The 27,964-nt window shown below is 32.7% G+C and overlaps 3 protein-coding genes across 3 annotated transcripts; all 3 read left to right on the forward strand.

Annotated features, from left to right (window-relative positions):
• Positions 1-2,037: 2,037 nt before the first annotated feature.
• LOC111904859 (uncharacterized) lies at positions 2,038-3,860 on the forward strand. The gene is made up of 5 exons (XM_023900566.3): positions 2,038-2,233; positions 2,526-2,800; positions 2,883-3,005; positions 3,092-3,382; positions 3,503-3,860. Exons 2-5 carry the CDS (start codon positions 2,552-2,554, stop codon positions 3,698-3,700), a joined length of 861 nt encoding a protein of 286 aa, XP_023756334.1. The 5' UTR covers positions 2,038-2,233; positions 2,526-2,551; the 3' UTR covers positions 3,701-3,860.
• A 1,500-nt stretch (positions 3,861-5,360) lies between these two features.
• LOC111904858 (uncharacterized) lies at positions 5,361-7,178 on the forward strand. Its single transcript, XM_023900565.3, has 6 exons — positions 5,361-5,975; positions 6,097-6,174; positions 6,276-6,310; positions 6,392-6,447; positions 6,536-6,634; positions 6,972-7,178. The coding sequence occupies exons 1-6, from the start codon at positions 5,571-5,573 to the stop codon at positions 7,028-7,030; spliced, it is 732 nt and encodes a 243-aa protein (XP_023756333.1). The 5' UTR covers positions 5,361-5,570; the 3' UTR covers positions 7,031-7,178.
• A 5,648-nt stretch (positions 7,179-12,826) lies between these two features.
• On the forward strand, positions 12,827-17,705 carry LOC111904856 (ADP-ribosylation factor GTPase-activating protein AGD5). Its single transcript, XM_023900563.3, has 10 exons — positions 12,827-12,962; positions 14,087-14,145; positions 14,244-14,334; positions 14,822-14,876; positions 14,976-15,066; positions 16,123-16,291; positions 16,362-16,524; positions 16,613-17,076; positions 17,153-17,220; positions 17,306-17,705. Exons 1-10 carry the CDS (start codon positions 12,912-12,914, stop codon positions 17,472-17,474), a joined length of 1,380 nt encoding a protein of 459 aa, XP_023756331.1. The 5' UTR covers positions 12,827-12,911; the 3' UTR covers positions 17,475-17,705.
• Positions 17,706-27,964: the final 10,259 nt, after the last annotated feature.

The following is a 27,964-nucleotide window of genomic DNA, read 5'->3' on the forward strand; positions in this document are numbered from 1 at the left end:
GTTAAAAGTTAGACTTAATTATAACATTGAGTCAAGTATTGAAGTCAACTGACCTAGCTTAGCCTAAAATATTTAGGAAGTATTGTTATAATAATAATCATTTAGATCTTGAAAATCTCACACGTTTAGCCTCTATTCTTTGATCAACATAAATTAATATAATTTGGGAAAATGACTCAGAAGGGTAACAAATTGTTGATTTTGTTCACATTTGATCCACTTTTTTTTTTTTGTATGTAATATACCATTGAACTTTTTTGTGTTTATCATAACTCTTTTGACCGGCTATTACAGGTGATAGTTGGTCAAAAGAAACACGTTGGATGATATATTACGTACAAAAAAAAACCAAATGTGAACGAAATTAACAGATGGTTACCTACCTATGCCGTTTTTCCTTTTATTAAAAATGAGTTGAAAAATATGAATTGGAAATAAACAAGTTATTATATGTCAAGGTCAATTACATGTTCGGGGGAATAAAATAGTTCTTCAATTATTATTGGAAAAATTCATTTAACAAGTATAAATCGAAGTATAAACAAGTGTAATAAAAACATTAAGTGAGTTTTGATGGTTAGTTCTTTTCATATGGATGTGAAGTCGACGAACATATACAAAATTAACTTCAAATGGTAAAGTTGATGTTGATCATCTTAATCTGATGGCAACTTTTGTCAAACTTTTTCTAATGATTTGGGGAATGACATTTATAGGGTTTGTTTAAATGATGAGGATGGTGAATCCAAACATTTATCAATGAACAAAACTATATTTTATTTTTTTTAATATCCTAATAGGGTAAGAGATGGATTTACTTGAGTATCAATAAGACCTTTCTAAATGATAACGTTGATACGAGCTGAAGAAGAAAATGAGTAAAATGTAAAAGGCATGGCTTGATTCACTATATACCAATGTTTTCTTTAGTAAAATAAAATGAAATACTGTTTTTGGAAAAATAGGGAAAATAATTCGAAAGGGTAACAAACTCTTGATTTGTTCAAATTTAATCATTTCCCTTTTTTTGTATATAATATATCATCGAAATTGTTGTTTGTATTCATCATAACCATTTTGACCGGTTATGACTATCACAAATGATAGCCAGTCAAAATGGTTATGGTGAATACACACAACAAGTTCGATGATATATTATTGTATTCAAATAAGAAAAAAAAATCAATAGTTGGTTACTTGGTTACCTAACACCGCTTTTCCTGTATCATTTATTAGGGGTGTTTGGATAGGAAAAAAAGAAGATGTTTATTGTTTGTTGCTTATTCCCACCACAAGAAGCTAAGTTTAAGTGTTTGGATAAAATCAACTTATTGTATTAGAAATAAGCTAATTTTAATAAGCATCTCTTCTCTTGCTTATTGCTAACAAATAAACTGATAAACAATAAGCATCTCTTCTCTTGCTTATTGCTTATTCAGACCACAAATAAACCAGTGTTTTAAAAACCGGTTCGAATCGGCCGGTTGAACCGGTCGAACCGGAGGTGAGGGCAGTTCGATTTGGACCGGTTTTATAATGATTTCCTGACCGGATTGAACCGGCCGGTTTTGGTAAAAAACCGATTCAACCAGCTGAATTGAACCGAATGGACTAGGTTGAACCGGATATTCTTGGATTTTTGTGTTTGTTTTGGGCTTCTTTGTTTGATTTTGATTTCTATAATAATTGTTTTTATATGTTGCATTTTATTTATATTTGTAATACTAAAAAGATGATAAGTTTTATAATCAATGTATGCAGGATAATTAAAAACATATAAAAATATAGAACCGGTTTAACCATCCGGTTGAACCGGAAAACGTCATCCGACCAATTCAATTAAAAAACCGGTTTTTAAAAAATTAAAATAAAGTGATAAACAATAAGATAACAAGTTAATCCGTATACCCCTTAAACAAAAGATTTAACGTCGGGATGTAGAGAATCGTCGACATATTTATATCCCACATCGAGATCTACGCTTTCTTCCATCAATCAATGATCCCCATGTATATATGGCCCACATATCATGTCTCACGTTTGTGTCTCCTCGACCTCGTGGGTCAATTTAAGAATACGTTACTGATTTTCCCACCTAATACGCTCATCGCACAACATCAACACTTTCTACCAATTTTTGTACACCTCTACTCCTTCAATTGATCATCATCTACCTACTCTCTTCAAGTTTTCTTCTTCGTTCGTTTGTTGTTAACTCGGATTCACCCTACAGGTACCCCTTAATTTTTGTATTTGGTAGTTTTTTTTTATTAATTACAGATCAAGCATCTAGTTGTTTCCGATCGATCTTGATTCTCGAGTTTTTGTAAGGTATTTACTCGATTTGCTGTTTGAAACCGCTTCATTAAGTCTGATATATGTGTAGTCAACTCTATTCAACTTCTAGGTTATCTTACATAGCATTCATCGCGACAATCGGATCATTCGGTCGTATTTTGGTCAACACAGAAAGTCAAATTTTCATTATGTGAGTTTGATTTACTGAAACAAACATCTTTACGCAGGTGTTCTCCCATTGAAGAACGTTAAGATGACTCGTAAACAGGAGACGTTGATAGGTTCTGGAGCTTGTGTAGCAGTTACAGTCCTTTTAGCATTGAAATTAGTTCGCGATCATCTTTCTCATTGGAAAAAACCCAAGGAACAAAAGGCGATCATAGTGATCATCCTCATGGCCCCAATCTATGCTGTTGACTCATATGTCGGATTGCTTGATATTCGTGGGAGCGAGACCTTTTTTGTGCTCCTGGACTCCATCAAAGAATGCTACGAGGCTCTGGTAAAGATCAAACCCTTAATTACTCCATTTTCTTGATATTAATCGTTTTAAAAAGACTAATTTTATCGTTTATCAAATTCAGGTAATGGCCAAGTTCTTGGCTTTGCTTTACACTTATTTGAATATATCTATAAGCAAGAACATAGTCCCGGATGAAATCAAAGGAAGAGAAATTCATCACTCATTCCCAATGACTCTATTCCAAGTAATTTCGGTTTTTATATTCATTTTTGGACACAATGAACAATGTTTAGTTTGAAATATCCTGACATATCTAACGATTAAATGCAGCCTCATTCTGTTCGTTTAAACCATCAAAACTTGAAGCTTTTGAAATACTGGACATGGCAGTTTGTAGTGATTCGCCCTGTGTGTTCTGTTTTAATGATAGTCTTACAGCTTCTTGAGATCTATCCTGATTGGCTGAGCTGGACATTTACTATGATCTTGAATGTTTCAGTTTCATTGGCGTTATATGCCCTTGTGATTTTCTACCATGTTTTTGCTAAAGAATTGGCACCACATAAACCTCTTGCAAAGTTCTTGTGTGTCAAAGGAATCGTCTTCTTCTGTTTTTGGCAGGTATACTTCTCACATGGGCCCCATTTGACAAGACATGACTTTTGAAATTTGATTATTCTTTTTTGAAATTAAAAAAAAAAAAATGTTGGGGTTTATTTATTGTATGATGATTATTTGCAGGGGATTGTACTTAGTGGTCTTGTGGCAATGGGGATAATTAAATCGAATCATTTTTGGCTTGATGTGTCGCATATCCAACAAGCTTTGCAAAATGCATTGGTGATTGTGGAGATGGTGTTTTTTGCAATGTTTCAGATGTATGCATACACTGCTGCACCATACAAGGCTGCTGATATTAAAGAAAAGAAGAAAGAGTGATGGTAAAAGTATTCGATTTTTGGGTATTATATATAAAGGTACCATTTTTATGTTTATGAATTGAGCTTAGAATAATATAATTAATTATTAATTCCCTTATATAGGGATTGTATTTGGATACAGTAGATATTGAATGAATGCAGAGTGCTTCATGCTATAATATTGTTCTAATGATATTTGATTACACTAACTTATATGGAGGCAGAGTGGGCAATTCATGAAATATAATACGATTTTGGATATGGCTCTTGATTTTTTTTTAAACACAATCGCCATATACACGAAACACAATTTTTAATGACAAAATGAACACAAAAAACATATTTAAACTGAAATTGTACTAAAGTGTTGTATAGACATAACTAACTACACTAAAAGTATCTTATAATTTAGGGTTTTATCGGTTTAAAACATTAACCTTTTTATTTCAAAAACAATTTTTTTAGCCATTTTAGCAATTTATCAGTAGTCCGAGTAGACAATTTTTTTTTTCCCAAAAAGACCTTCAATTATTTTAATAAAAATCAAATTTGATAGATTTTTTCGTTTAAACCAACTTTTTCACTATAGCTTATACTTCAAATGTTTGTATTGGTGTTGTTGATGGTTTTCATCATTAAAATTTGAAGGAAACCTTATATTGTTTTCCGACCAAACAAAATGGATGCTATATCCAAATTTTATTGGCAAAATGCATGTTAAAATCTATTTACATGATATTCAGAGATTGTAATAGGTGAATAACAATAACAATTGTCCAATATGGTTTGACCGCGTAGATGCAAAACGTTTTGTTAGCAAATGCAAAGTCTAGTCTCCAAATTAGTAACGTAGCAGAAGCATCGGTCTTCGAATTAACAAACACAAAGCCTTTGGTCCTCAAATTAGTAGACGCGTAACCTTCAGTTAACATTTAACAAATACAAAAACATCAATATCCAAATTAGCAGACACAACACCTCAATCATCAAAGTAGCATATATAGAACTAGATGTGATACAATTTATCCAAGTTGGCAGTCACAAACACTCGAACTCCAAATTAGTACTCACATATACAATTGAGCCTCCATCGATGATAACTACCCCCAGTCTTGGGTCAATCCATAATGATTCTTCTACGATAAATATAATTTTTTTGTCAAACTACGGAAATATTATCATAAATATGCTAAAAATGAACAAAGCAAAATAAATATAATGATTTAAAAAAAGAAACCTTAAAATACAAGATATTTTACACAATTAACCTTCAAACATGTTTTAGATATGAGAGCCGGTTAGTATACATATTTTTTTATTTTATATATAATTTGTGTTTTAAAATGTTATATTGTACAACTTCAAACAACGAAAAAAACTATCATAAATTTGCAAAAATGAACAAAACAAAATAAATTCTCTTTAATAAATGAAGGCTTTTTTTTATCACATGTCATCTTCTCTTTCATTTTGACACTTATCATTTTGTGAGAATTTTAGAAATATAATGATTAAAAGAAGGAAACCTCGATATATAAAATATTTTACATAATTATCCTTCAAACATGTTTGGATATGGAATATAATTTGTGTTTTAAAATGTTATGTTGTTCAATATTATTGCTTAAACAAAAGTAGTTATAGTTGGGCAAACCGTCGAAGTGAATGGTTCTAACCGTAACAGTCGACATAAGGCTAAAAAGATAGAGATGAACGCAGAACGTTAAAATAGAGAAATAAGAAAGGCAGAGAAAAGTATTTCTTTTCTTTTCAGGGGATTTTCAACAAGAATAGATCCCTTATTTTTCATTATCCGCTACATCCTTTTTGTTTTTCTTCAAGAAACTATGAATCTTTTCCAATTCTCATAAACCCTTCTCATATTCGCAATGATGACGACAATATTCCCACAAATTTTCGCCACTTTCACAGATTACAAACCCCAAAGACAAGCTTTTTACACTACAAAATCACGACAATCCACCAACTCTTTTACAAGGAGATACGTTTGTTGTTTTCATCAACAAAATTCTAGATTGGGTTTTGAATCCAGAGTGAAATTGTCACTGAGTAAACATCAGTTCGATGAGAATCTAAGCAAGAAGAAGAGGGTCGTTCTTGTTAGGTCTAATAATCTTAAATTCAATAGCTCAGGCGGCGGCGGCGGCGGTGGCGGAAGAGACGACGGCAGTACAGCAAGGGTTTTGGGGAATCTTGCTTTGGCTATCGGCTTGACTTATCTTTCTTTTACTGGACAGCTTGGTTGGGTACTTGACGCCATTGTTTCCGTTTGGGTATTAATCTCCCTTCCTCTGTTTTTGCATTATTCCCAAAATTAGATCCAATTGTTCGATTAGTAACATTTCATGCTTAATTGTGTTCTAATCAAACGAATTTACTGTATTTTAATGGCAGCTTCTTGTGATTCTTGTCCCAATTGTGGGTTTAGGAGTTCTTATTTGGTGGGCAGGAAAAGACATGGTTCAAAGCAATGTAATTTCGATCTTTGACAACACTATAGTATTTAGAAAATTCCATTATTTAGATTAATAAATGTTATTATCTAAGCAATTGATTTGTGTCTTTTTATACAGTGCCCCAATTGTGGAAATGAATTTCAGGTTTTTGAGTAAGAAACTCAATTCGATTCTTATGCTTCTAAATTGTTTATGAAATATTTGGTATTTACATTTTCTTTTTATTGTTGTAGATCTACTTTAACTGAGGAGTCACAGGTGTGTCCCTATTGTAGTCAACCTTTTTCAGGTAAAATTATGTAATCTTGTAGTGTATTTTTGTAAATAGAATAATTTCTTATAACTGAATATTTGTGTGTATAATATTTGGATTTCAGTGGTGGGTAATGAGTTTGTAAGAAATCCTGTGAAATACCCGAATGAATCTACATCATTTGGTGAAGCTTTTGGCGACTTTTCTTCTCGTTCAAAAAAAGGTACATTTTCTTAAGTTGTTTTTTTCTGTATTATGTCAGATAGAAATGCTCATATATTGCTTATTAGGTTTGTGTCTTTTATAGATTGAATAAACCGTTTGAAAAGAGACTAAATGACCATTTTACCCTTATATTCCAATTTTCACAATGTTCATAATTTTAAAAACAAGGGGAGTTGGATGGAAAAAAGAAAGAAAGAAAGGCAAATAGGAATTTGGTTGGTGTCATTTTTTTTTTTAGATTAAGTGCTTAAACCCTTAAGACCATTAAGTAAAAAAGAAACACCCCATAAATAGGTAAAATGTTAATATATTACACGGGTGGATGGTTTGTGCAGGGAAGGCTTCATCTAGACCTGTTATTGATATTGAAGCTGAGGTTAAGGATATCGATTGAGGTGTCAAACTATTCTTACTCCTTCCCTATTGTTGTAATGAATATAGATAGAATCAAAATTCAGAAATTGTGTATTCATAAGTTTTTGATGTACAGAAGAATTATATGATTTGTAGCAAAATAATGTGAGATTATTTGTATTCTTTAAGTAGTTCCCTTAACTCAAGGGAAAACATATCACTTTACATGCAAAATGATGTCAATTTTGACTCATTTAAAATGAGGAATATCTACAAAACAGGGTATATTTGATTGAGGTGAGAGTGTGTTTTTAATGTATAAATCCCTGTGTTTGGAACAGATAAACTAGTTTTACTGAAAGCTATTGGATGTGGCTTATTGATAAACTTATGGGGGTTTTTCCATAATACCATTAATAAAAGAATAAGTTTAACATTTGTATAACATTGTGCAAGTTTTTAATGTATAAAAATCATAAAGGGCTTGGACAATATTTTCAGATTTTCAAATTCAATCTCAGAAAATGCAGAAATAAAGATAAAAGTAAATCGATGTCATCATTTTTATCATTTAATAATAAGTGTGTATATATATATTCTACCATTTGTGATTTTATTGTAGTTAAATAAAAAATCTTAATATTGTTTCCACTTGTAAATCAAATTAATAGCTAAATTTTGTTTACTTGTAAATCAAATTCCCTTAACCATTAGCTTTAAAGTTTTATTATAAACAATTATTGTTAGAAAGAGTGGTGCGGGTATGAAGTATTGTCCAACATTGAGCACATAGATCACAATGGAACACTTGGGGTTCATGGAGCATGTGACAAATGAACGGATCATCTAAGAAAGGAATTGATCGTATAACAAAGGAATGGATCAAGTGCCAAAGGAACAGATCGTACAGAAGGGGGTTTGGAGCACTTGGGAGTGATATGGAGCAACAATGGAACATTGTTGCGCCATTTGCTGAAGACTTGGGCCAAGAAGGATGTTGTTGCGCCAAGAGCACTCCTTGCGCCAAGATACTCCCTCTTGCTCCATGAGGTACCCCTCTTGCACCATGGGGTACTCCTGTTGCGCCATGAAGTATGTTGTGCCATGAAGTGTTATTGTTGCGCCAAGATGGCGATGTTGCTCCAACCTAGATGCTCTTATGTCATACTTGATGCCTCTTGCACCATCTATATTCTTGTTGTGCCATGATGGCGCAAGACCATCTTGGTCCTTGATGAGCCAAGTATGCTATGAAGTCCTCTATGATGCTCAAGATATACTCAAGATGAAAGAATGTTTCAGAAGATGCTGCATGGTGGAATATGATTGGTTGTCACAATTTACGGGCCTATGGCCCAATGGACTTGACCCATTAGAGTTTTAGGTTTGATCCCTCAAGTATAAATAGGCTCATACCCCCCATCATTGTAAATTGCTAGATTTCTGTGAGAGCTCAAAGTGAGATACAATTTGAATGCTTGTAATTGTTTCAGAAAGTTAATTAAATCCTCTCTCTCTCTCTCTCTCTCTCTCTCCCCCGTGGATGTAGGTCATCTTAACTGAATCACGTTAAATATCGTGTTATTTTGATTTACGTTTTTTAGAATCTTGTAAGTTCACCGAAGTTTGTTTTTGATATTTGTCTGAAATGCTTAACTTGTTTTGTTGTCATCTAACATGAATATTGACGTAAAATCCTTTGCATTTAAAAAAAATGGTTTAAACTTGACATTTAATTTGTTGTGTTAAAATTGAAAATTTGCTAAGTTTTTATTTTTTTATACTTTTGTCTTTGTTACATAGTACTAGTGTTGTAGAACTTGATCAACTCGGACGAATACTTAGACTCTCTTACTGAGATGAGTTAAGCAAAATTTACCAAATAACTCAGAATTCGGTCAACCTTGGTCAAAATCAGATCAACTTGTACAAATTCAGCCAACTCGATCAGACTTGGCCAACTGGGTACAGTTTGGTAGTTAATCATACCCGAGTCTGAAATCTGACTGAAACCATATTATTTGATTTTACGTCTGATTGATTATGCTGAATGATGAAAATAACCATTTTATACTTCTGTTATTTTTTGTATTTAATACTATGTATATGTTTGATAAAATATATGAATATATTTGTTGAAAGTTATAAAATACAAAATCTAAAATAAACACAAACGGAAAAAAAACAACAATTACAAATACACAATCCAAAACTCTTCTAAAAAAAATCCACCAATATTTAATAAAAAATTTCAGCTTAAACATGTTAGAGCTGTAATTAAATGAATTGGTATCCATCAAGAAATTAAGCTCTCAAATACTTGCCGTTCCATTCATTGTTTTATTCTTCCGGTTAAGAATTGGAGTTTCTAGGGGTGAGCAAACCCGAACCAAGAAACCGGGAAACCGATCAAAACCGACGAAACCGAAATCGATAAAACCGAAACCGAAGCAAAACCGACGGTTAGGGTTTCAAATTTTTAAAAACCGAAAAATCGGGTTCGGTTTCGGTTTTTGCCTAGAAACCGACCCACCCAACCCGAGAAACCGACTCAATGGTTGAGTGCCATGTTTTTTATATGTAATCATAAGAATATATATATCTAAGGCGCGAATTAGATATACAAACACACTCTTGGCCCAGTGGTTGAGCGCCTTCCCCTTGAACATTATGTCAAGGGTTCGAATCTTGCTGCTTGCCAAAGTTTTCTATTTTAATTTGCAATTTGATCTATCCCACATCGATGGGTGTATGAAAGTTGCGCATGCTTCACCCTTAATATAAGGAATTGATAACCTCTATCAAGCCTCAAATCAGTTTAATTGGGATTATCATTGGGTTCGGGTTTAAACCCGGAACCGACCCATGAAGAAACTGAAAACCGACAAACCGAACCGACGGTTTGGGTTCATGGTTCGGTTTTTATATTTTTGAAAACCGATTTTATTGGGTTGGGTTCGGTTTTAGGTCAAAACCGACCCAAACCGACCCATGCTCACCCCTAGGAGTTTCTAAAGGGCATGCCAAAGTTGCAACATACTTGAGCTGTTTTCACAAAAAAAAGGAATCATATGAAATATCTTTAAGCAATAGTAAAATACATATATTATATTTATATAAGATATGAATATTTAATTACCTTATGCTTGTGAAGATAAGCGTTTATCCATATGTATGATGTTGTTTGTTTTTACGAAGCGAAAACGTCTGAAGTTTGCGGACCACATTTGTAACTTTCTGTAGAAGAAGAGGTAGACCAATCCACTGCAGCCTGTAATAAGAAGTCTGTTTGTTTTTTAACGTCTGCAGACTGCTTCAATAAACTAAAATTAACTATATAGTAGTTAAAAATAATTCTAAATCAAAATTTTATTTAGTTTAATTAGGGATGAGCGTGGGACAGGTACCGACTCGTACCGTTTCTGATTTCCCGAAAACCGAATTTGGTCGAAAGTTAATCCCAAGTATCGGACCAAATTAAAATCACTGATACCGGTACCGGGAATGGTACCAGTTTTCGGTACTAGTACCGGTACCGACAGTACCGATTTTCGAATTTCATGTATTTGGAGTACCAAGTATCGTTCCATATTTTTAAATTTGATACGGTTCGATACCGATTCTGGTGGGGGATCGGGATTTGGGACAAACTGCTCATCCCTAAGTTTAATCATGTGCAAATCAAATATAAATATCATTGTGATGATATGATTTTTAAAGACATGTATATAAAATAATTAAACATAATATTTGCTAAATAACAATAAATAAAATTGTTAATTTAACGAAAAACATGTTCATTTTTATTAAATTTTCGAAGATGATGATTATTTTTCTGGTTAGCTTCAATAAATTTGGTAATTTTAGTGAATCACTTTATAATTTATTAATATTTAATTATAAAGAATGTAGTATAAACAAATATTTATATGAAATTTACTAAACGGTTTTTAAATTATTTGAAATTATGTAAAATATACTCGAATTATTTATAATATCCTTCATAATATTATTAAAATAATAAACATGTTGTTGAACAAAATTAAAACAAATCTATGTTAAATAATATAACTTAAAGTAAAGTGAAAAGTGGTTTGAAGAGGATGGTCCAATGTTGTGCCGCACAGCACACACGCAACGGTTTTTAAGTCAGAAGTCTTCTAAAAAACAAACAGTTGCGAAATGCCAAATGATGCGCTTATGCTGCACAACACAACCAGAAGTGAGTTTTATGAAAAAACAAACAACCCTTAAGTCATGAAAGGCAAGCACACAATCCTTTAATTCAAATGGTTTATAAACTGAATACCATTGAATTTTCAATCCCTGAAACAAAGAGAATGCATCTTGATTTTTCAGAATCAAAAATAGATAATCCATTGCTAACAAAATTTTATCCGTTGGTTCAAGTGTAAATCTTGCAACAAAATAGCTTAAAACAGTTATTGATGGCAAGAATCTTATATAATTGTAATCCAACAAGCTTAGTTCCACAACAAACCAACTCAAAAACTCAAATGATGACGATAATGGTTACATTTCTCCTTGGGCAACTCTAATGAGAATTCTACCAACCAAAATATGTGAAATTTAGTATATAATAATTATAATCATAGAAGCATTACTGATTACACATAGATACCTGCCCTTAGATAACATAGAATAATAAGATCGAATATTATTGCTATAATAGTGACACTACATTAGAGCTTGGAAAATCCAAGAAGTGATGATGTTCTAGTTCTTCTTGGACCTATAATTTTCCTTGATAAATTTAATTTGTAACAAACTAAAGAACAATTACACAACATAAAGAGAGATTGGATTTAATTCAAAGAGATGCTAACCTTGGAATTTACTTGAGCCCATCTTTATAAAAATCGATTGCGGAGCAGAGCGTGAATCAGATCATTAATCCAAAATTAAAGAACAAATCACAAATCAATTGAGAGGGAGAGACATACCAAATGATGTGGGGAAGGAGGATGAGGTGGCATCGGTGGGTAACGGGGATGACGAAGGCGTTAGCCAAAGGAGGCAAGAGTGGTGTTGATATATATTTGCTTTTGCATATCTCAGAGGTAGGAAAGGAGAACGGACGTGTGAGAAGAAGAAGAGCAAATGATGGTATCAAACGCAATGATGGGTAAGAGTCAGCCAAAAAGGTCTGACAGGATTGGTTCAACAAGAAATCAAACAATGTCTTGCTAAACTCGGTTAAAAGGTCAAAGTTATCTCAAATGATGTTTAAAATACTAGCTTATGATCTACTTTATTGGTATAATCTAACATTATATTGCAATAAAATCAAAAAATAAACTAAATTGTATAAAACAAACACAACTTTAAAAAAGTCAAATATGCGATGTTGATCAAAATAATTCAAGGTTTCCTCGTACAGATATTTTTAGGTTTTAAGAAAAATAACTTGAATTATAAAAAACTTCTGTTCAACTTTTAATTTTTATTTGGATAATTTTTTTTAATACAAAATTACTGATTTCAACTTTTTATTTTATATAATTTTAAAATTTTAATAATTCATAGTTATTTTTGTCCATTACACTAAATATTGAAACTTGATTAATATTAGGAAAGATATTACATTTACTTCTTGTTTCTAAAAATAACAGGTGGGACCCAATTCGGATACATTTACACCAGCAGTAATCCGATTCACACGTCCAAGATCAATGTACACCGGCTCCACAGCCACTTAGCAACTCTCTTCACACGCCCAAACCCCAAAACAAAGGTCAAAATATCAAAGCCTCATCACGACTAACCGACTACCGATCTCTCCCGGTCGTCGTTGTCGTCTCCGGTGATCCAAATCGTCATCCTATAATCAGAACACCTCAAAACGGAGAGATCTCAACGCCGATAGAGATCGAGGTTTTTCTTTAATCCTATCGGCAACTATGAACGAGAAGGCAGGTGTTTCCAAGGAGCTCAATGCTAGGCACAGAAAGGTCTCCTCTTCTTCCTCTTCCGTAACTTGATCTGTATTTAGTTTTGCACTTATTAGGTTAACTGATATGTCATGATATCATCTAGTATACCTGATTTAAGATTTAGCAGCTGATCTATTTCAATAAACATTGAATACGTGTGATCGAAAACTATTGAATTTGTTTGAAATCTGTTCCGTTTGACTATTCGATTATTGTTTGCGACTTTCATAAAAAAATTTTGTCTAGTAATTTGGGAGATCTGTATCCTATATTCCTCTTCAAGCATACTTTTACATCATATATCGTGTAACAGTAAGTTAAATAAAAACATCAGCATGTTTAGTAAATTGATTCATATTATGTGCAAGGGATACCAGATGAGAAACTTCTCCAAAACAAAAAATTGTAAACTTTTTGTGATGGATGAGCACTAGAACATGACTGAGAAGGGGATATAGACCTATAGTTACACGGATGATGGTTATAACTCCAAAGCTTAGGGAATTTTACTTGCAGTCATATATAAATTTTTAGTACTTACATTTAGAATTTTATCAGAAGTCACATTATAACAACGAATCATGGGCTTCAACTGACTTTGAGCATCAATAAATGTAATAAGAGATTAAGAGAACAGAAAGTGTGAATCAAGAAGCAGACTTTAGTCTATTAAGTTCCAAGGCAAGTTGATGTAAACATGAATCTTACAACTGCCTGCAACAATTTTATTTCATGTAATGTGCTGATCCCCCAATTTGGCATTATTTATTTTAGTTAATATTTTTTCAAGGTGGACTTTCACTTGCAAACAAGTGTAATAAGCTGTCTTTAATCAAAAGAAAGGGGCTGTTATGAATCAGATGGACTCCATTACTGTTTAAATGCTAATGCTACCAAATATGTGATTATTATATAATGATGATATAAACTAAGCTATAGAAGAAACACCATCCTTTATTTGATTTTGCCATCAAGATTGAGCAATTTAGGGCTAAAAGTTAAAACTTTGAAAAACTGTTGTGTACATATAGAATGAAACTTGTGAAGTGAAAACAATACAATTCCCTTATTTTTCACATTATGGTGCACTGAAAAAACTTTATGCTGCATATCAACTGATTTTGTGTGATCTTTGTTTCCAGATACTGGAAGGGCTTCTTAAATTGCCTGAGAATAGGGAGTGTGCTGATTGCAAAACCAAGTATGCACTTCATTTATGACATTCATTAATCAAATTGGATTATTGTTTAGTTATTATCTATATTAACTATTAAAACCAATTTTTTTTTTTCATGACAGAGGTCCTAGATGGGCTAGTGTGAACCTAGGCATCTTTATATGCATGCAATGTTCTGGAATCCATAGAAGCCTTGGTGTACACATATCAAAGGTAATAATTCCATACAAGTCCCTATCATTTGAAGGTCTTAAAAGAATAGATAAAAAACAGAGTTCAATTTATTCACAACATGTGAGAAAAATATTTGTAAAATTAATACCTTGGATTCTTGGAATTTGACTGAATCCCTTTGCCACTAGCCACCTTGTATATGGAGAGAAAAATAATTAGAACAAGAAACAGAAAAGCACAGATCTGCCTACATCATTTTATATTGAGTTTTTGGAGCTATTTAACATAAAAAAAAAAAACTACATAAAAAACTGCCCTTGATGCAGTGAGTACAAGCTTCTGATGCATGGTACTATTGAGTCACATTTTACATGAATGTTTCATGTTTTGTTATAAAGACATTCCCCTTAAGACAAATAGTTATTAAAATTTAAAACATATAGGTTAACTATACCTTTTAATAGACACTATAATGTGTTCTTTCATTTATTTATTTATTTATGCACACCTTTCTCTCTTTCTCTAGGTGCGATCAGCTACACTGGACACATGGCTACCCGAGCAGGTTGCATTTATCCAATGTAAGACAGATCTTCCTCATGTTTATAAAAAAATATAAATAAATAATTGTTGTAATTTTAAAGATTATGTTATGTGATTCATTTTCTCTTTCTTCTCAGCCATGGGAAACGAGAAGTCGAATAGTTATTGGGAAGCACAACTGCCACCAAATTATGATAGAGTTGGCATTGAAAATTTCATTCGCGCAAAGTACGTACCCTTTTTAGCACTTTAAAAATGGGTTAATGTCATAAAAATCCTCAAGTTTTTAGAGTTTTGTCGGTTTTGACCAAAGTTGAATTTTATGTCCGTTTTTACCCTCATTTTCCAAAAAATGTTCGGTCTTACCCTTTTACCGGTGATAACAGGTTTTTCAGGTTACCATTATATTATCTTCGCAAAAAAAAACCCTTAAGTTTACAGTTTTTTTACGTTTTTACCCTTGAGTTTATAATTTTTTTATACTTTTACCCTAAGTATTTTTTTCATATTATACGTATTCATGCAGAAAAATCGTATTTATATATGAAAAAAAGTTTAATTAAATATTGTATTTACATTTTTTTAAATGTTATATCTTTATGTGTGTGAGTGTGTGTGTGTGTGTATATATATATATATATATATATATATATATATATATATATATATATATATATATATATATATATATATATATATATATATATATATATATATATATATATATGGGTCTTTTTCCTTGGATAAACCGTTTAAAATGTAATAAAAAACAAATTAATATGTTTTTAGAACTACAGATACATACTTTTATGTATTTAAAAATATACATATCAATAACAAAACTTGTTCAATCATAAATGTGTTTATATATAATATTAAAAAACTATAAATACAACATTTAATTAAACATTTTTTTTCGTATATAAACACGATTTTTTTGCATGAATACGTGTATTATGAAAAAAAAATACTTAGGGTAAAAGTGTAAAAAAAATTATATACTTAAGGGTAAAAACGTCAAAAACTGTAAATTTAAGGGTTTTTTGCGAAGTTAATATAATGGTAACCTAGAAAACCTGTTATCACCGGTAAAAGGGTAAAACCAAACATTTTTTTGGAAAATGTGAGGGTAAAAACAGACATAAAATCCAACTTTGGGTAAAACCAACAAAATCCTGAAAAACTGAGGGTTTTTATGACATTAACCCTTTAAAAAAAATCTATTCTCTTCTTCATTATCTATGTTTCAAAGTCTTAAAAATAAATGTTGTGGCTATTTTTAAGATATGAAGACAAAAGATGGGTTGCTAAAGAAGGAAGAGAAATCCCACCTCCTGTAGTGCATGAAGAGAAAGCTCCACCACCTGTTCAGCATACTGAAAGAAAGACCTATCAAACACCTGTTGCAAGAGTCAACCTTCGTGTCCCCCCAAAAGGACCCGAACCTGTATCTGTATGTCATCATCATCATCATCATCAGATTCAATATGTGTTAAGTTTGTTCATTTATTTCAACTTAACAGGTGATCCCAATTCCAAAAGCCGAGTCATCAGCAGTTTCTTCTACTGAATCAGAAGCTGTCTCTCCTCCAAAACATGATTTTGCTACTGATCTTTTCGACATGCTTTCAATGGATGAGAAAGTTCCAGAAGCTTCTACAGACGATCTATGGGCAGGCTTTCAATGTAACTCTACTTACTCCTTCCTTTTATTACTTAATAAGATTAAAATTCTACTACACATAACAACTTATCTCGTGATATTGATTTACAGCTGCTGCTGTTCAAGTACCACCAATCACAACAGACGTTTCAAAACCTGTTGATAACATTAACAACCAAACAAAGCCAAATCCCGTTCCCACTTCTGGAATTGAAGATCTGTTCAAAGACTCACCTCCTCTCTCACAACCACAATCACAGAAGCCTCAGAAGGATGTTAAAAATGATATCATGAGTCTCTTTGAAAAGAGTAACAATAACAACACAACATCACCATATGCTCTTCACCAACAGCAACTTGCTATGTTAGCTCAGCAGCAGTACCTACTCATGGCTGCTGCTGCCAAATCAGGTGGTTTGCCAAATCTTACTGGCAATGGGAATGGAGGGCAAGGGCAACAACGTAATTTACTCCCCAATCAAAACTGGGCAAATGTCGGCTACCAGTTTCCTGGGATGCATGCTACACCTACACCAGCTCCTGGAAAAGATGAACTAGAGAAATATTTACAACAGGTATACAAGTATATTTATGTTTTGATTATTTTCTATACAAATATGGATAGACTTTAATTGGTGTAATAAATAATAGATGGGAAATATGGGACTTGGAGCACAAATTCCAGCTGGCACTTCATTTCAGGTTCCAACATCATCCAGGTATGATTCTAATTTATATCTTACTTTTTTGTATGTATTAATTGGCGTAAATGATAACACTATGATTATTATTATTTTGTTATAGTGTTTACAACACGATGGGATTGAATGCAACTACCAATGGGGTGATGCCACCTGGCAGCATGGGGGGATCTGGTGGGTCTAAACCACCAGCAGCAACCGCATCGGCTTCACAGTCTGCAAAAGACTATGATTTCTCCTCCTTAACTCAAGGGATGTTCTCCAAACCATGATCTGTTTTAATACGCCCTTCTTATATTGTGTACTATAATTCACAAAAAAAAAAAAAAAAATCTATTTTTCCTGTGTCGGGGATTGTAAACTATTTGTAGAGGATGCAATTTTCAGCTTGTTTTTTTTTTCTCATTATTCCCTGTTCTTAATTTTCCAATTTATGTGAATGAATTTCTAAAATTGTTGCTCCTTGTATTTGATAATCTATTTACATTGACAATTGTCTACCACTTGTGATCAAAACGTTATCCCTCATCAGCCTTAAAGTTTAAGACTCAACATAAGAAAACTTATGCGTGTAATAGAAAATTTAGTGAGTATTTTAAAATCAATAATATTAAAAACTGGGTTAAACAAATATGGAAATGGTATGCTGTGAATCCCGAGGATAATAAAATTTCATGACAGAAGTTACACGTAACTTTAAAGTTTAAACTGACTTTTGATGGATGGATTAAACCGTTAAACGTTACGTGACTCACTATGGTAGGTTTGCGGGTGACGTTGCTCGATTAATTTTAGATTTGTTTGATGTTTTTTTTATTAGATTGTATGCATATCGTTTATAAAATTTTGGTCAAAGTATTACACGTTTCGAGAGGTTACTTCACGTTTTTAAATAACCTTAATTCACATTAGTATACAATCAAGTTTTATAATCTAAACATTCAAGATGTATCAATACCTGAATCATTCATCATCGTGCTTAGTGATGAATTTATCTTTTTATTATATCACTTTCATATTCTCCATTTATTGATCACTCTCTTCCTTTCTTCAAGTATAAAATATCTTCTTCTTTTCATGTATATTATGTATATAATATTGAGTTCGATTTTTATAAGTCAGAATAAGTTTGTGTTATATATTTTTAATTACAAACAAGGCTAGTAAAAGTAGGCGTGAAAAATGGAAGTTTCAAATATGCACATGTGTGTACCTTTGGGAGAACCCACATGCGATGCCAGTTGCCACAGGTGCCGACTGTTTTAACTTTGTTGAGTGCTTAAACATATTAGAAAATTTAAATATCCTTAATTTTTTTATACTTTTTCTTCATATCCATCCTTCTCCGTGTAATAAAAATTTATTAATTATATTAAATACGGCAAATATCACAATCTTAAATGGATAGGTGGATAGGAAGATGATAGAAAATAAAAAGTAGAAGATATTTATTATTATCAAAATCTGTTTATTATAAAAACTGATATGTAGTTCGAATATAATGATTATGTTCATGTAAATAAATTTACGTTGTAAAAAGCTTCAGTTTTTCATGCAATTAAAACTCCCCATTCACAGTTTCCATAGTTTTTAAAACATACTTTATATATTAAGTGCATTTTCAAATTTACAAATCCTTAGCAACTTAACGACCAACAAATAAATATTGTCGTGTCTTTATCTGTTGGTAATTTTGTCATTATATCATTGTAGTGTAATGGAATTTACAAGATTAACAATAGAATTCAAGTCTTGATTTTAAACAAGTTAGGAGGTATAGAGTACATTTTTGTATAAGAGAAGTTTGATCTGGGTTCGACCAAATGACAGGGGTCAAGTGGGCTGCAACCATTTACGGATATAATGAGCATTTGATGCTAATTGATCAATTTTTTTTGTTAATAAGAAGAATTCATATTCATATAAATTCATAGTTTGTGATTTCTCATCTTCATTTAAAATTGTTCTTTGAAATATTATCTCATAAACTGGATTTCATGATGCCAAACATAATGTAAAAATATCAGATTCGAAAAGTGTTCTACATGATTCCATAAACAATCCTATTCTTCTCAAACCCCGACATTATCTATGTTTCACAAATCAGGAAAACAACAAAATGCAAATCAATCCCCCTTTGATCTAAATTATTCTTAGTAGCAAGTCTATTCAATTCAAATTTCAAAGCAAAAAAAAAAATCACCTTAATGAGTACAATTTCGTTCTATCTAATCCGACAACTAATCAACTACAATAACAAAGTACGATCAAGGAATGGAGTACATGAGACATATGTCTCTATATGTGTTTCACAAATCCAAAAAACTTTATTTTGTTAGAAAGATAACCGTACTACTTGTAATAAACTTTTCAAAACAAAACTTATCCTTGTTACATTTTATAATATAAAAATAAGAACGTTTGCTTATGTCTATGATAATGACTTATCGGTAGGGAACCATATCAACACTTGGCTCCTCATTAATCTAATCTTAAATCCTTAATCACTTAGATCTAGTTAATTAATTAAGAAACAAACCAACTTTACTAAATTAATTATATTTAACGCCACCTTCCACGTTATGTATTAAATATGCACTATTTCCCTTGTAACCTTTTCGACCAAATTAAACACCAAAATTAATAAATTCAAATCATGTCTAATCACACACACAAACAAAATATAAGATTCCGTGTTGTTGCTACTCTAGTGATTCTCCCAAAAACAATAAGCTCTCGAGTACTCTTAAGATCAGGAAAAACTCATACGCATATTTCTTGTTAAAAGCAAATTGGTAAAAAACATAAATAATAAATTTGGAAAACGGGTACAAACATTTATAAAATAAATATTAGTAGATCAGTAGACATCTGGGCCTGATTTTATTAATAAGACATCTCCATCTTTACACGATACAAATAAGTAAATATTTCTTAAAAATAAATTATGCTATTAAGTTCGAGCAAATATGAGATATTTTGATAAATGCGACAGCCCAACTAGCTGTCACAAACATGCACAAGACCGATGAAATTTCAACTATTATTTGTTATTTTATCAACTCATGCATCTTATTCTAATAATTAGTTTAGTTTTATATTACAAGTACTACACCTAAATTGCATACAAGAATCTTGTAAATATTATAGGTTGTTTTTATATTCGTTACATTAAATATAATGGTCCCATCGTCATGAGCAACATTCAGGGTATCAAGGTTTTTGTAATATATATATATATATATATATATATATATATATATATATATATATATATATATATATATATATATATATATATATATACACAGAGAGAGAGAGAGAGAGAGAGAGAGAGAGAGAGATAGAGAGAGTTAATTTGGGCCTGACCACCTCCTTTTTCCTCTGCCACCTACCTCAAAATGCAAAAAACGACAATGTACTTTAGAAGTTCGGTTCGGTTTTCGGTTCCAATATTTTCCTCATTTTCTGTTTTCAATTTTTTGGTTCTCAGTTTGGTTCGTTCGATTCCAAGACTGATCTCATCTCTCCAAGCCCTAAATCGATATATGAAGCACAATTCTAATCTGTTTATTTCATGTCATTAAATATAATGACATATCATTTGTCAACTAATTGTATATCTAATGAATCTGGTTGTCTCTAATAAGAATTGAATAAAAGCTTAAATTTGTTGGGTTTTTTTAGACAAAATGTTAAGTTCATTAGGTTTTTTTGAGCAGACAAAACATGATTGAGGTTTTTTGAATGATTTCAAAACTTTGTTAGTCTTACAAGTTATTTTCCCGATATTTAATTCCACGTCATAAGCTATGTCCTTTGTTGAGTTTTATTAGCTGGTTAATTGAATAAAAATGTAAGTTAGTTAGGTTTTTTTTAGACAAAATGTTAAGTTCGTTGGATTTTCTTGAACAGACAAAACATAATTGAGTTTTTTTGAACGGTTTAGTAACTTCATTAGGCTTATAGGTAATTTCCCTAAATATAGGCTATTCTCTCATGTTCATCATTTGCCCCCACCCCGTTATCAACCCATCCATTTGAACACAACCATCATCCCTATCAAGATTAATGTTAAATTCAGTCATATCCACCTCCACTTCTGATACATTGTTTTCATCATCAACAAGTTCATCATACTGTTCTTCTGATTCTTGCCCAAAATCATCACTATCAACAGGCTTTTCATGTTCAGAATGATGGTCTTCAACATTCTCATCTTCTGGTGGTTGATAATGTTCTCCATCAAAAGGATCAAAGTGATCATGAGAAAAGTTCTCATAATGAAAGTCATCATAATCAAAATTAGCATGGTCACCACCTTGATCTTGTACCACATAATCCATGTTAGCATGCTCACCATCTTGATCTTGTACCATATCATCTAATTTAGGATTCTCACCACCTTGATCTTGTACAACATCATCCAATTTTACATGATCACCACTTTGATCTTTTACTACATCATCCAATTTAGCATGATCACCACCTTGATCTTCTACTACATCATCCAATTCAACTAAACGAAGCTTCTTGGCACAAGAACTTTGACCAACTATTGAGTTCACCCTTCTATTTCTTCTATACTCTGGTGAAACTTGTGTAGGGACTCTGTCAAAGAGTATCAAGGACATATACCCTGCCAACTGTGTTTGATCATTAGCTTCATCTATTATTGGGGTTTTATCCTTTGCTGGTACTTTTGGTACGTTTGCTTCTTTTGGAAGATCACCATCATAGAGCTCCTTAATAATGACTTTTTGCTTTCCTTTTGGAGACATAAAATAGGTCAGCAAATTAGTTTGTCCATGTTCTGTATACACTTCAACGACCTTTTTATCTCCAATATATTGAGCCAAATTCAAGACATCATTATCATTCCCTAAAGCTCTAAGGCTAAAATCCAAGTCTTCATGAGGAATCCTAAAATGGTAATATATTACTGGGGGTACGGAGTAACCTAGCTCTAGCATCATTGTGTCTAGTTCATGAACTGAGAACTCATCAATGTCTACTAAATCAATATATCACACTTCACCTTTAACATATTTTGTGTTTGGAAGCTTGGTAAAATTTCCACCATGGTGTAGCTTTATGGTGAACATTGTTGGTACACGCTCTACAAGATACAAAAAACATTAAGTAAAAAATTATCAGATGTTTGTATTTTAGGCTTTGTTCTTCAGATCATCAAGAAACCCAAAATTTTTTCGTAAATAGAGGATAAGTGAAACTAACCATATTCATTTGTGATGTCATACGTCTCGCCTTTTGGCCTAATCGCCCACATTATGAACACCATTTACAGTTGGGAAAATGACCTTTGAGGGTAATAAAGTATTTGTCTTGTATTCATTAGGTCCCTTATCTTTTTTTTTTTTTTTTTTTTTTTTTTTTTTTTGTCTTTATTATACCATTGAACTTATAATCCCTGCTCATCAAAGCCACTGCGACCGGTTGTTGTAGGTTACTGCTTATGTGGATATTACGTGGCATTATGTGGCATACATTTGGCTTATTAAATGCAGGTCATCCCTATTAAGCTGCGTCATTCTCATCAATTATGCCCTAGATCGACCGACATGGATGCTTCTTCTTCTTCTTCTATCTCTTCCAAACGAAATGTTGAATTTCAACCTGAAAATCCTTGTTATTGTGGGTTACCATCTCGCGTATGAACTTCACGAACTAAAGACAATCCAGGAAAGAAATTCAGATTGTGCCCTAACTCCATGGTAAATCAAATGTTTTTATGTTTTTGGTTTAATGTTCTTTCTTTGACCAATTTGTTACTTTTTTTCAAGAATGAAGGACCAATATGCAAGTTCTGGGAATGGTTGGTGCCTGAAACCCCTGATAATGAAGTCAGTTCTGGGAAGGACAAAAAAGAACAGTGCAATTTAACCCTCAAAATTTGTACATTGGAAAACCAGATCAGCATATGTAAGATGAAGATGGAACAAGAAAATTTGGTTGTTAGACAAGAGCTTGAAAAAATCAAATGGAAGCTATTTACTCATAAAGTTCTGATGATTGCGTTATTTCTGTTGTTTGTGTTTAAGAAGTAGTTATTGATGTATTAAGACTAAATGTTTTTTACTAATTAAGTTGTATTCAAAGACAATGTTGTATTTTGTTTGATGTATTAAGACTAAATCTTTCTGAGTAATAACAGTTTGATGTTTTGAGTGGTTTCAAAGAAATATTAATGTGTTAATGTGATCCAAGTTAGTGAATTGTACATGATGCAGGGGTAAAATGGTCCAGATTAAGTATAACAACAATCAATTGTTAATGTCTTAATGCGATCAAGGGGTAAAATGGTCCAGATTAAGTATAACAGCAATCAATAGTTTGATATTTTGAGTGGTTACAAAGACATATTAGTGTGTTTAATAGGTTAGTGAATTGGACATTATGCAGGGGTAAAATGGTCCATTTTAACCACAACAACAACATCAAACATTTCTTAATGTATGAAGACTAAATGTTCTTTATTAATGATAGTTAGTTTGATGTTTTGAGTGGTTTCAAAATGTGTTTAAGTGGTTAGTGTATTGGACATGATACAGGGGTAAAATGGTCCAGATTAAGTATAACACCCAAGCATATAATATAGATAGAAGACAAACTTGTAAGATTCCATTAGCATGTGCATCATTACAAAAGTTGTGCCCACATTTGTCTTTACATAATCAAAAGATGTGCCATGACTAAAAGTATTCCCAATTACATAATAAAAAGACTAAAAGTTTGTCTTTACAAAAATATTAAAACATAAATTCATTCCAACTCCAGTGGATGGTGATCAATGCTTCCTTCTTTCTTCAAAACGTTCCTCCTCAACCCAATCTTGGTAATTCTTTCTGAGTATTTTTGTGTCCTCTTCCCAGTTGCAACAGGTTGAGCAGGGACATCATTAACATGATCATCTACATGAACATCAACATGTTGAGCAGGGACATCATTAACAGGATCATCTACATGAACATCAACATGTTGAGCAGGGACATCATTAACAGAATCATCTACATGAACATCAACATGTGGAGCAGGATCATCTACTTGAACATCATTATCTAGTTGTGCAGGAGCTTCCACTTGAATTGGATCTACTTGAACTGGTTCCACAGTACCTGCTATACAAAGGTGTAGTTAATGAGTTGGATGTTGTAGTATAATTACATTGTTTTAATAGCATACCTTTCTTTGTTTTACATTTATTAGCTTTCTTCATTTTTGGCAGTGAAGTGGATGCTGCATCTTTTGGTCTTGTAGGACATGTTGATCTATTGTGGCCTGTTTCTCTACAAATGGTGCATCTGATAACTGCACCTGCTTTTGAGATAGTATGCCTTGTTTTCCCCTGGCTTTCCCTCTCAGATTGATCCCTTTTCCTTTTAATGGTTGGCCTTCTTGGTAACCTTCTTTTTTGGGGAGGCAATGGCTTCATGTAGGTAACTTCAGGCCATATGGAACTACCAGTAAGTGGATTAATGGTATGGTTGTAACAAGTCAAGAACATGGTTGTATGGAACAATGGTGCAACATAATCCTCTGCATTCCTGTTGAGGTATGAAATGGCTGCCACTGCATGCACACATGGGATACCTGATACTTGCCAAGATCTACATCCACATGTGTTGTTGTTAAGGTCCACAACATATCCATCATTTCCAATCCTAACTTCATATTGTTGTATCCCAGATGGTATAACCCCCCAAAATCTGCCCAAAAAAATAAGAAGTTCTATTAATCTTATAGATGAGACATAATATTTATAAAATAGAAGTTATATCATACCTTTGCTGTTTCTTTAGCTTTGATATCTTCAACCTTATAGATGGACATATTTTTAAATTCCCCTAACTTTGTCATTCCCATAAGCATCACAAGCTCTGTCCACTTCAAAGAATGTCCTGCACCAACTTTTAGGGTCCCTTTCCATGAGGTGTTCATAAGCCAAAGGGTCAATTTTTTTTATGGAATTCATTTCTGCCTCAAATTTAGGTTGAGTAGTACTAGCAGCTGCTGCCCAAAACAACTTCCTATATTGTTCACCTTTGAATCTTTTCTTGAAGTTAGCATAGATGTGCCTAGCACATTGTCTATGCTCTGCTGCTGGAACCCTTTCTTTGACAGCCTCTATTAATCCCTGAAAGAAAGCATGAAATAGATGACATAACAAAAACATTCAACTTAAACAAAACAAAACAGAAATATACCTTGTGTTGGTCTGATATGAGGGTCAATCCATGTCCAATTCCCATTTCAATGTCATCCAGAAGGAGGTCAAGAAACCACTTCCATGTTTCCTTATTTTCAACTTCCACCACAGCCCATACAATAGGGAAGATGCGGTTGTTTGCATCCCTACCCATAGCTGCTAACAGTTGGCCTCTACATATACCCTTTAAAAAAGAACCATCTACCCCTATTACCCTCCTACATGCTGCAATCCAACCATCCTTCACACCCTTAAAACAAACATACATTTTAGAAAAGTAGGTTATGGAATCAGGCATGACATTCACATCTATCTTTACTATTGAACCAGGATTTGTCCTCATTATTTCTTCTCCATAACTCCATACTTTACCATAATGTTCTATCAAACTACCCTCTATCTCGTCCAAAGCATATCTCCTAGCATTTCTACATTGAGTGACACTAACAATCAAGTTAAACTTTGTACTCACTTTGGCTTTCATTTTCCTTATGCTCATTTTAGGGTTCTTCACAAGTTGATTCTTAAAATGCTTTCCAACCCATTTATATGTTACAATGGAACCAAGTTTGAAGACTCTTGAACAGTTATGGTCATCAACTAATGACTTAATTTGGAAAGACCTTTCACTGCTCATCCAGGAAGCCCACAGTCTAAAAGGACAGGAGGGGTTCTTGTTATCTTTACAACATCTCACTAATAACCTCTGACTATCATTTTTCTCAAAATAAAGGTTGGACCCATTCTTCACTGCATAGTTAGTCAAACAATTTTTCAATTCCATGGGGTTAGAGAATCTCATACCTAGAATTGGCACCATTTTGTCCCATTTCTGGTTCTCATTATGGACATGGTACACTGGTTTGTCATCTCCATTCTTGGTTTCAACCTCATCAGTATCAGCCTCATCATTTATATCCTTACACATACCTGACACCCGATGTAAGAATTCATCACCAATAGTCTTGTCAAGAGAAGGAATGTAATAATCTGCTTCATGCTCATATGGAATATCATCAGAAAGTTGTGAATCTTTATCATCATCCAGGTCTTCCTCAGAATAATGCCCTTCATCATCTTCCACTACTTCCATATCAGCCCAATCAAGTACAGGTTCATTTTCGTGGTCTATATACACATTCATTCTTAGACCAACTTCATCACTATAACCCGTTTCAATAAACTCAAAGTAGTCAGCATCATTCCCAATTCTCCTAATACCCTCTGCCAACGGTTCATTTCTAGTGAAATAATATACATTATCACAACTGCCTTCAATCAACTTTGCAATGAACAAGTTAAAGTCTTTGAAATCCATTGCACCAAAATCGACATCACAGATTGAAACAACAACAGCGTTCAAGTACACTAATGGTTTTGGTGCGAATAAACCATTATAATGTATATAAACCGTTAAATAATTACTTTGTTTGGAATCGGAGGCCATCTTCTTCACTATAACACTCGCATTCACCAGTTCTCTTCAATTTCCTAACCGTATGCTTCGATTGAACTTTTTCTTCAATTTAAACGAACCCTAACTGTAAGGACAAAGGGGGTGAAAGAGAAACAGTAATTAAATGTGTTATAATTCCACGTAATAAGACATGTCATCTCTAATTAAATGTGGTAACCGGTAAAACAGGTGATAACCACTCGTGGTGGCTTTGGTGAGCAGGGATTATAAGTTCAATGGTATAATAAAGACAAAAAAAGATAAGAGACCTAATGAATACAAGACGAATACTTTATTACCCTCAAAGGTCATTTTCCCTTTACAGTTTAAGAGCAAAAACAAGTAAACACTTTGGACCAAATCTTGATTAGGGTTTTTGTGTTCAAAATGAATGACGAAGAAGATGGAAAGGTAACTAAAATATTTTTTGTGTAATATGACGCTAAGACGGTAACAAGTGGGTTTAGTTCAGGAATTGTAAAAATGGTCCCTCATGTAAAAAGACATTTATGCCCTCGTGTGCAATGCATGTGAGGGGTTTAATAACCACAAACAAACGGAAGTTAAGTCCAGGGACTTGTTCCACAAACAAACCTCTCAATAAGGACCAAAAATCCAACTTTTAAAAGGTTTGAACTATATCCACAAAAAATGACAAACCATAGGGATCATTTTCGCATTTTTGTCATTAATATATTTGTCTCCCCTTTCAAAGAAATGGAGAGAAAGAAACGAAAAAAGAAAAAAAGAAAAAAAGAAAAAAAGAAAAAAAAATGATAATAATTTTTCATTTTCTTTGGATCGAAAGAAATATAAAAAAATAATTGATTTTAATGTTTTCTGGTCAGGAAAAAAGGAATGAACTAAACAAACCAATTCAGTATATCATACATATTGACAGATAAAATATTAAATTATCCATACTATACAAATTACAATTGATGAAGTTTATGGGTCAACATATGAATTAATTATCACAAAAAATACAAGTGTGAACATCATCTGGACGTAGGTCCCACTGGGGTGTACTTAAATACATATCGCGGAAGCCCACACTTTCCTCCATTTATTACCATCCC

Source organism: Lactuca sativa, chromosome 7 (genome assembly GCF_002870075.4).
Source record: "Lactuca sativa cultivar Salinas chromosome 7, Lsat_Salinas_v11, whole genome shotgun sequence".
Lineage (NCBI taxonomy): Eukaryota > Viridiplantae > Streptophyta > Magnoliopsida > Asterales > Asteraceae > Lactuca > Lactuca sativa.

Bases quoted from the DNA above. Each gene is read 5' to 3' on its own strand.
- LOC111904858 (XM_023900565.3), top strand. From the start codon at position 5,571: ATGATGACGACAATATTCCCACAAATTTTCGCCACTTTCACAGATTAC. The intron at 6,311-6,391 runs GTAAGAAACTCA...TTATTGTTGTAG, and splicing joins AATGAATTTCAGGTTTTTGA to ATCTACTTTAACTGAGGAGT. The intron at 6,635-6,971 runs GTACATTTTCTT...TGGTTTGTGCAG, and splicing joins TTCTTCTCGTTCAAAAAAAG to GGAAGGCTTCATCTAGACCT.
- LOC111904859 (XM_023900566.3), top strand. From the start codon at position 2,552: ATGACTCGTAAACAGGAGACGTTGATAGGTTCTGGAGCTTGTGTAGCA. The intron at 3,006-3,091 runs GTAATTTCGGTT...GATTAAATGCAG, and splicing joins TCCCAATGACTCTATTCCAA to CCTCATTCTGTTCGTTTAAA. The intron at 3,383-3,502 runs GTATACTTCTCA...GATTATTTGCAG, and splicing joins TCTTCTTCTGTTTTTGGCAG to GGGATTGTACTTAGTGGTCT.
- LOC111904856 (XM_023900563.3), top strand. From the start codon at position 12,912: ATGAACGAGAAGGCAGGTGTTTCCAAGGAGCTCAATGCTAGGCACAGA. The intron at 14,877-14,975 runs GTAAGACAGATC...CTTTCTTCTCAG, and splicing joins GCAGGTTGCATTTATCCAAT to CCATGGGAAACGAGAAGTCG. The intron at 15,067-16,122 runs GTACGTACCCTT...GCTATTTTTAAG, and splicing joins GAAAATTTCATTCGCGCAAA to ATATGAAGACAAAAGATGGG.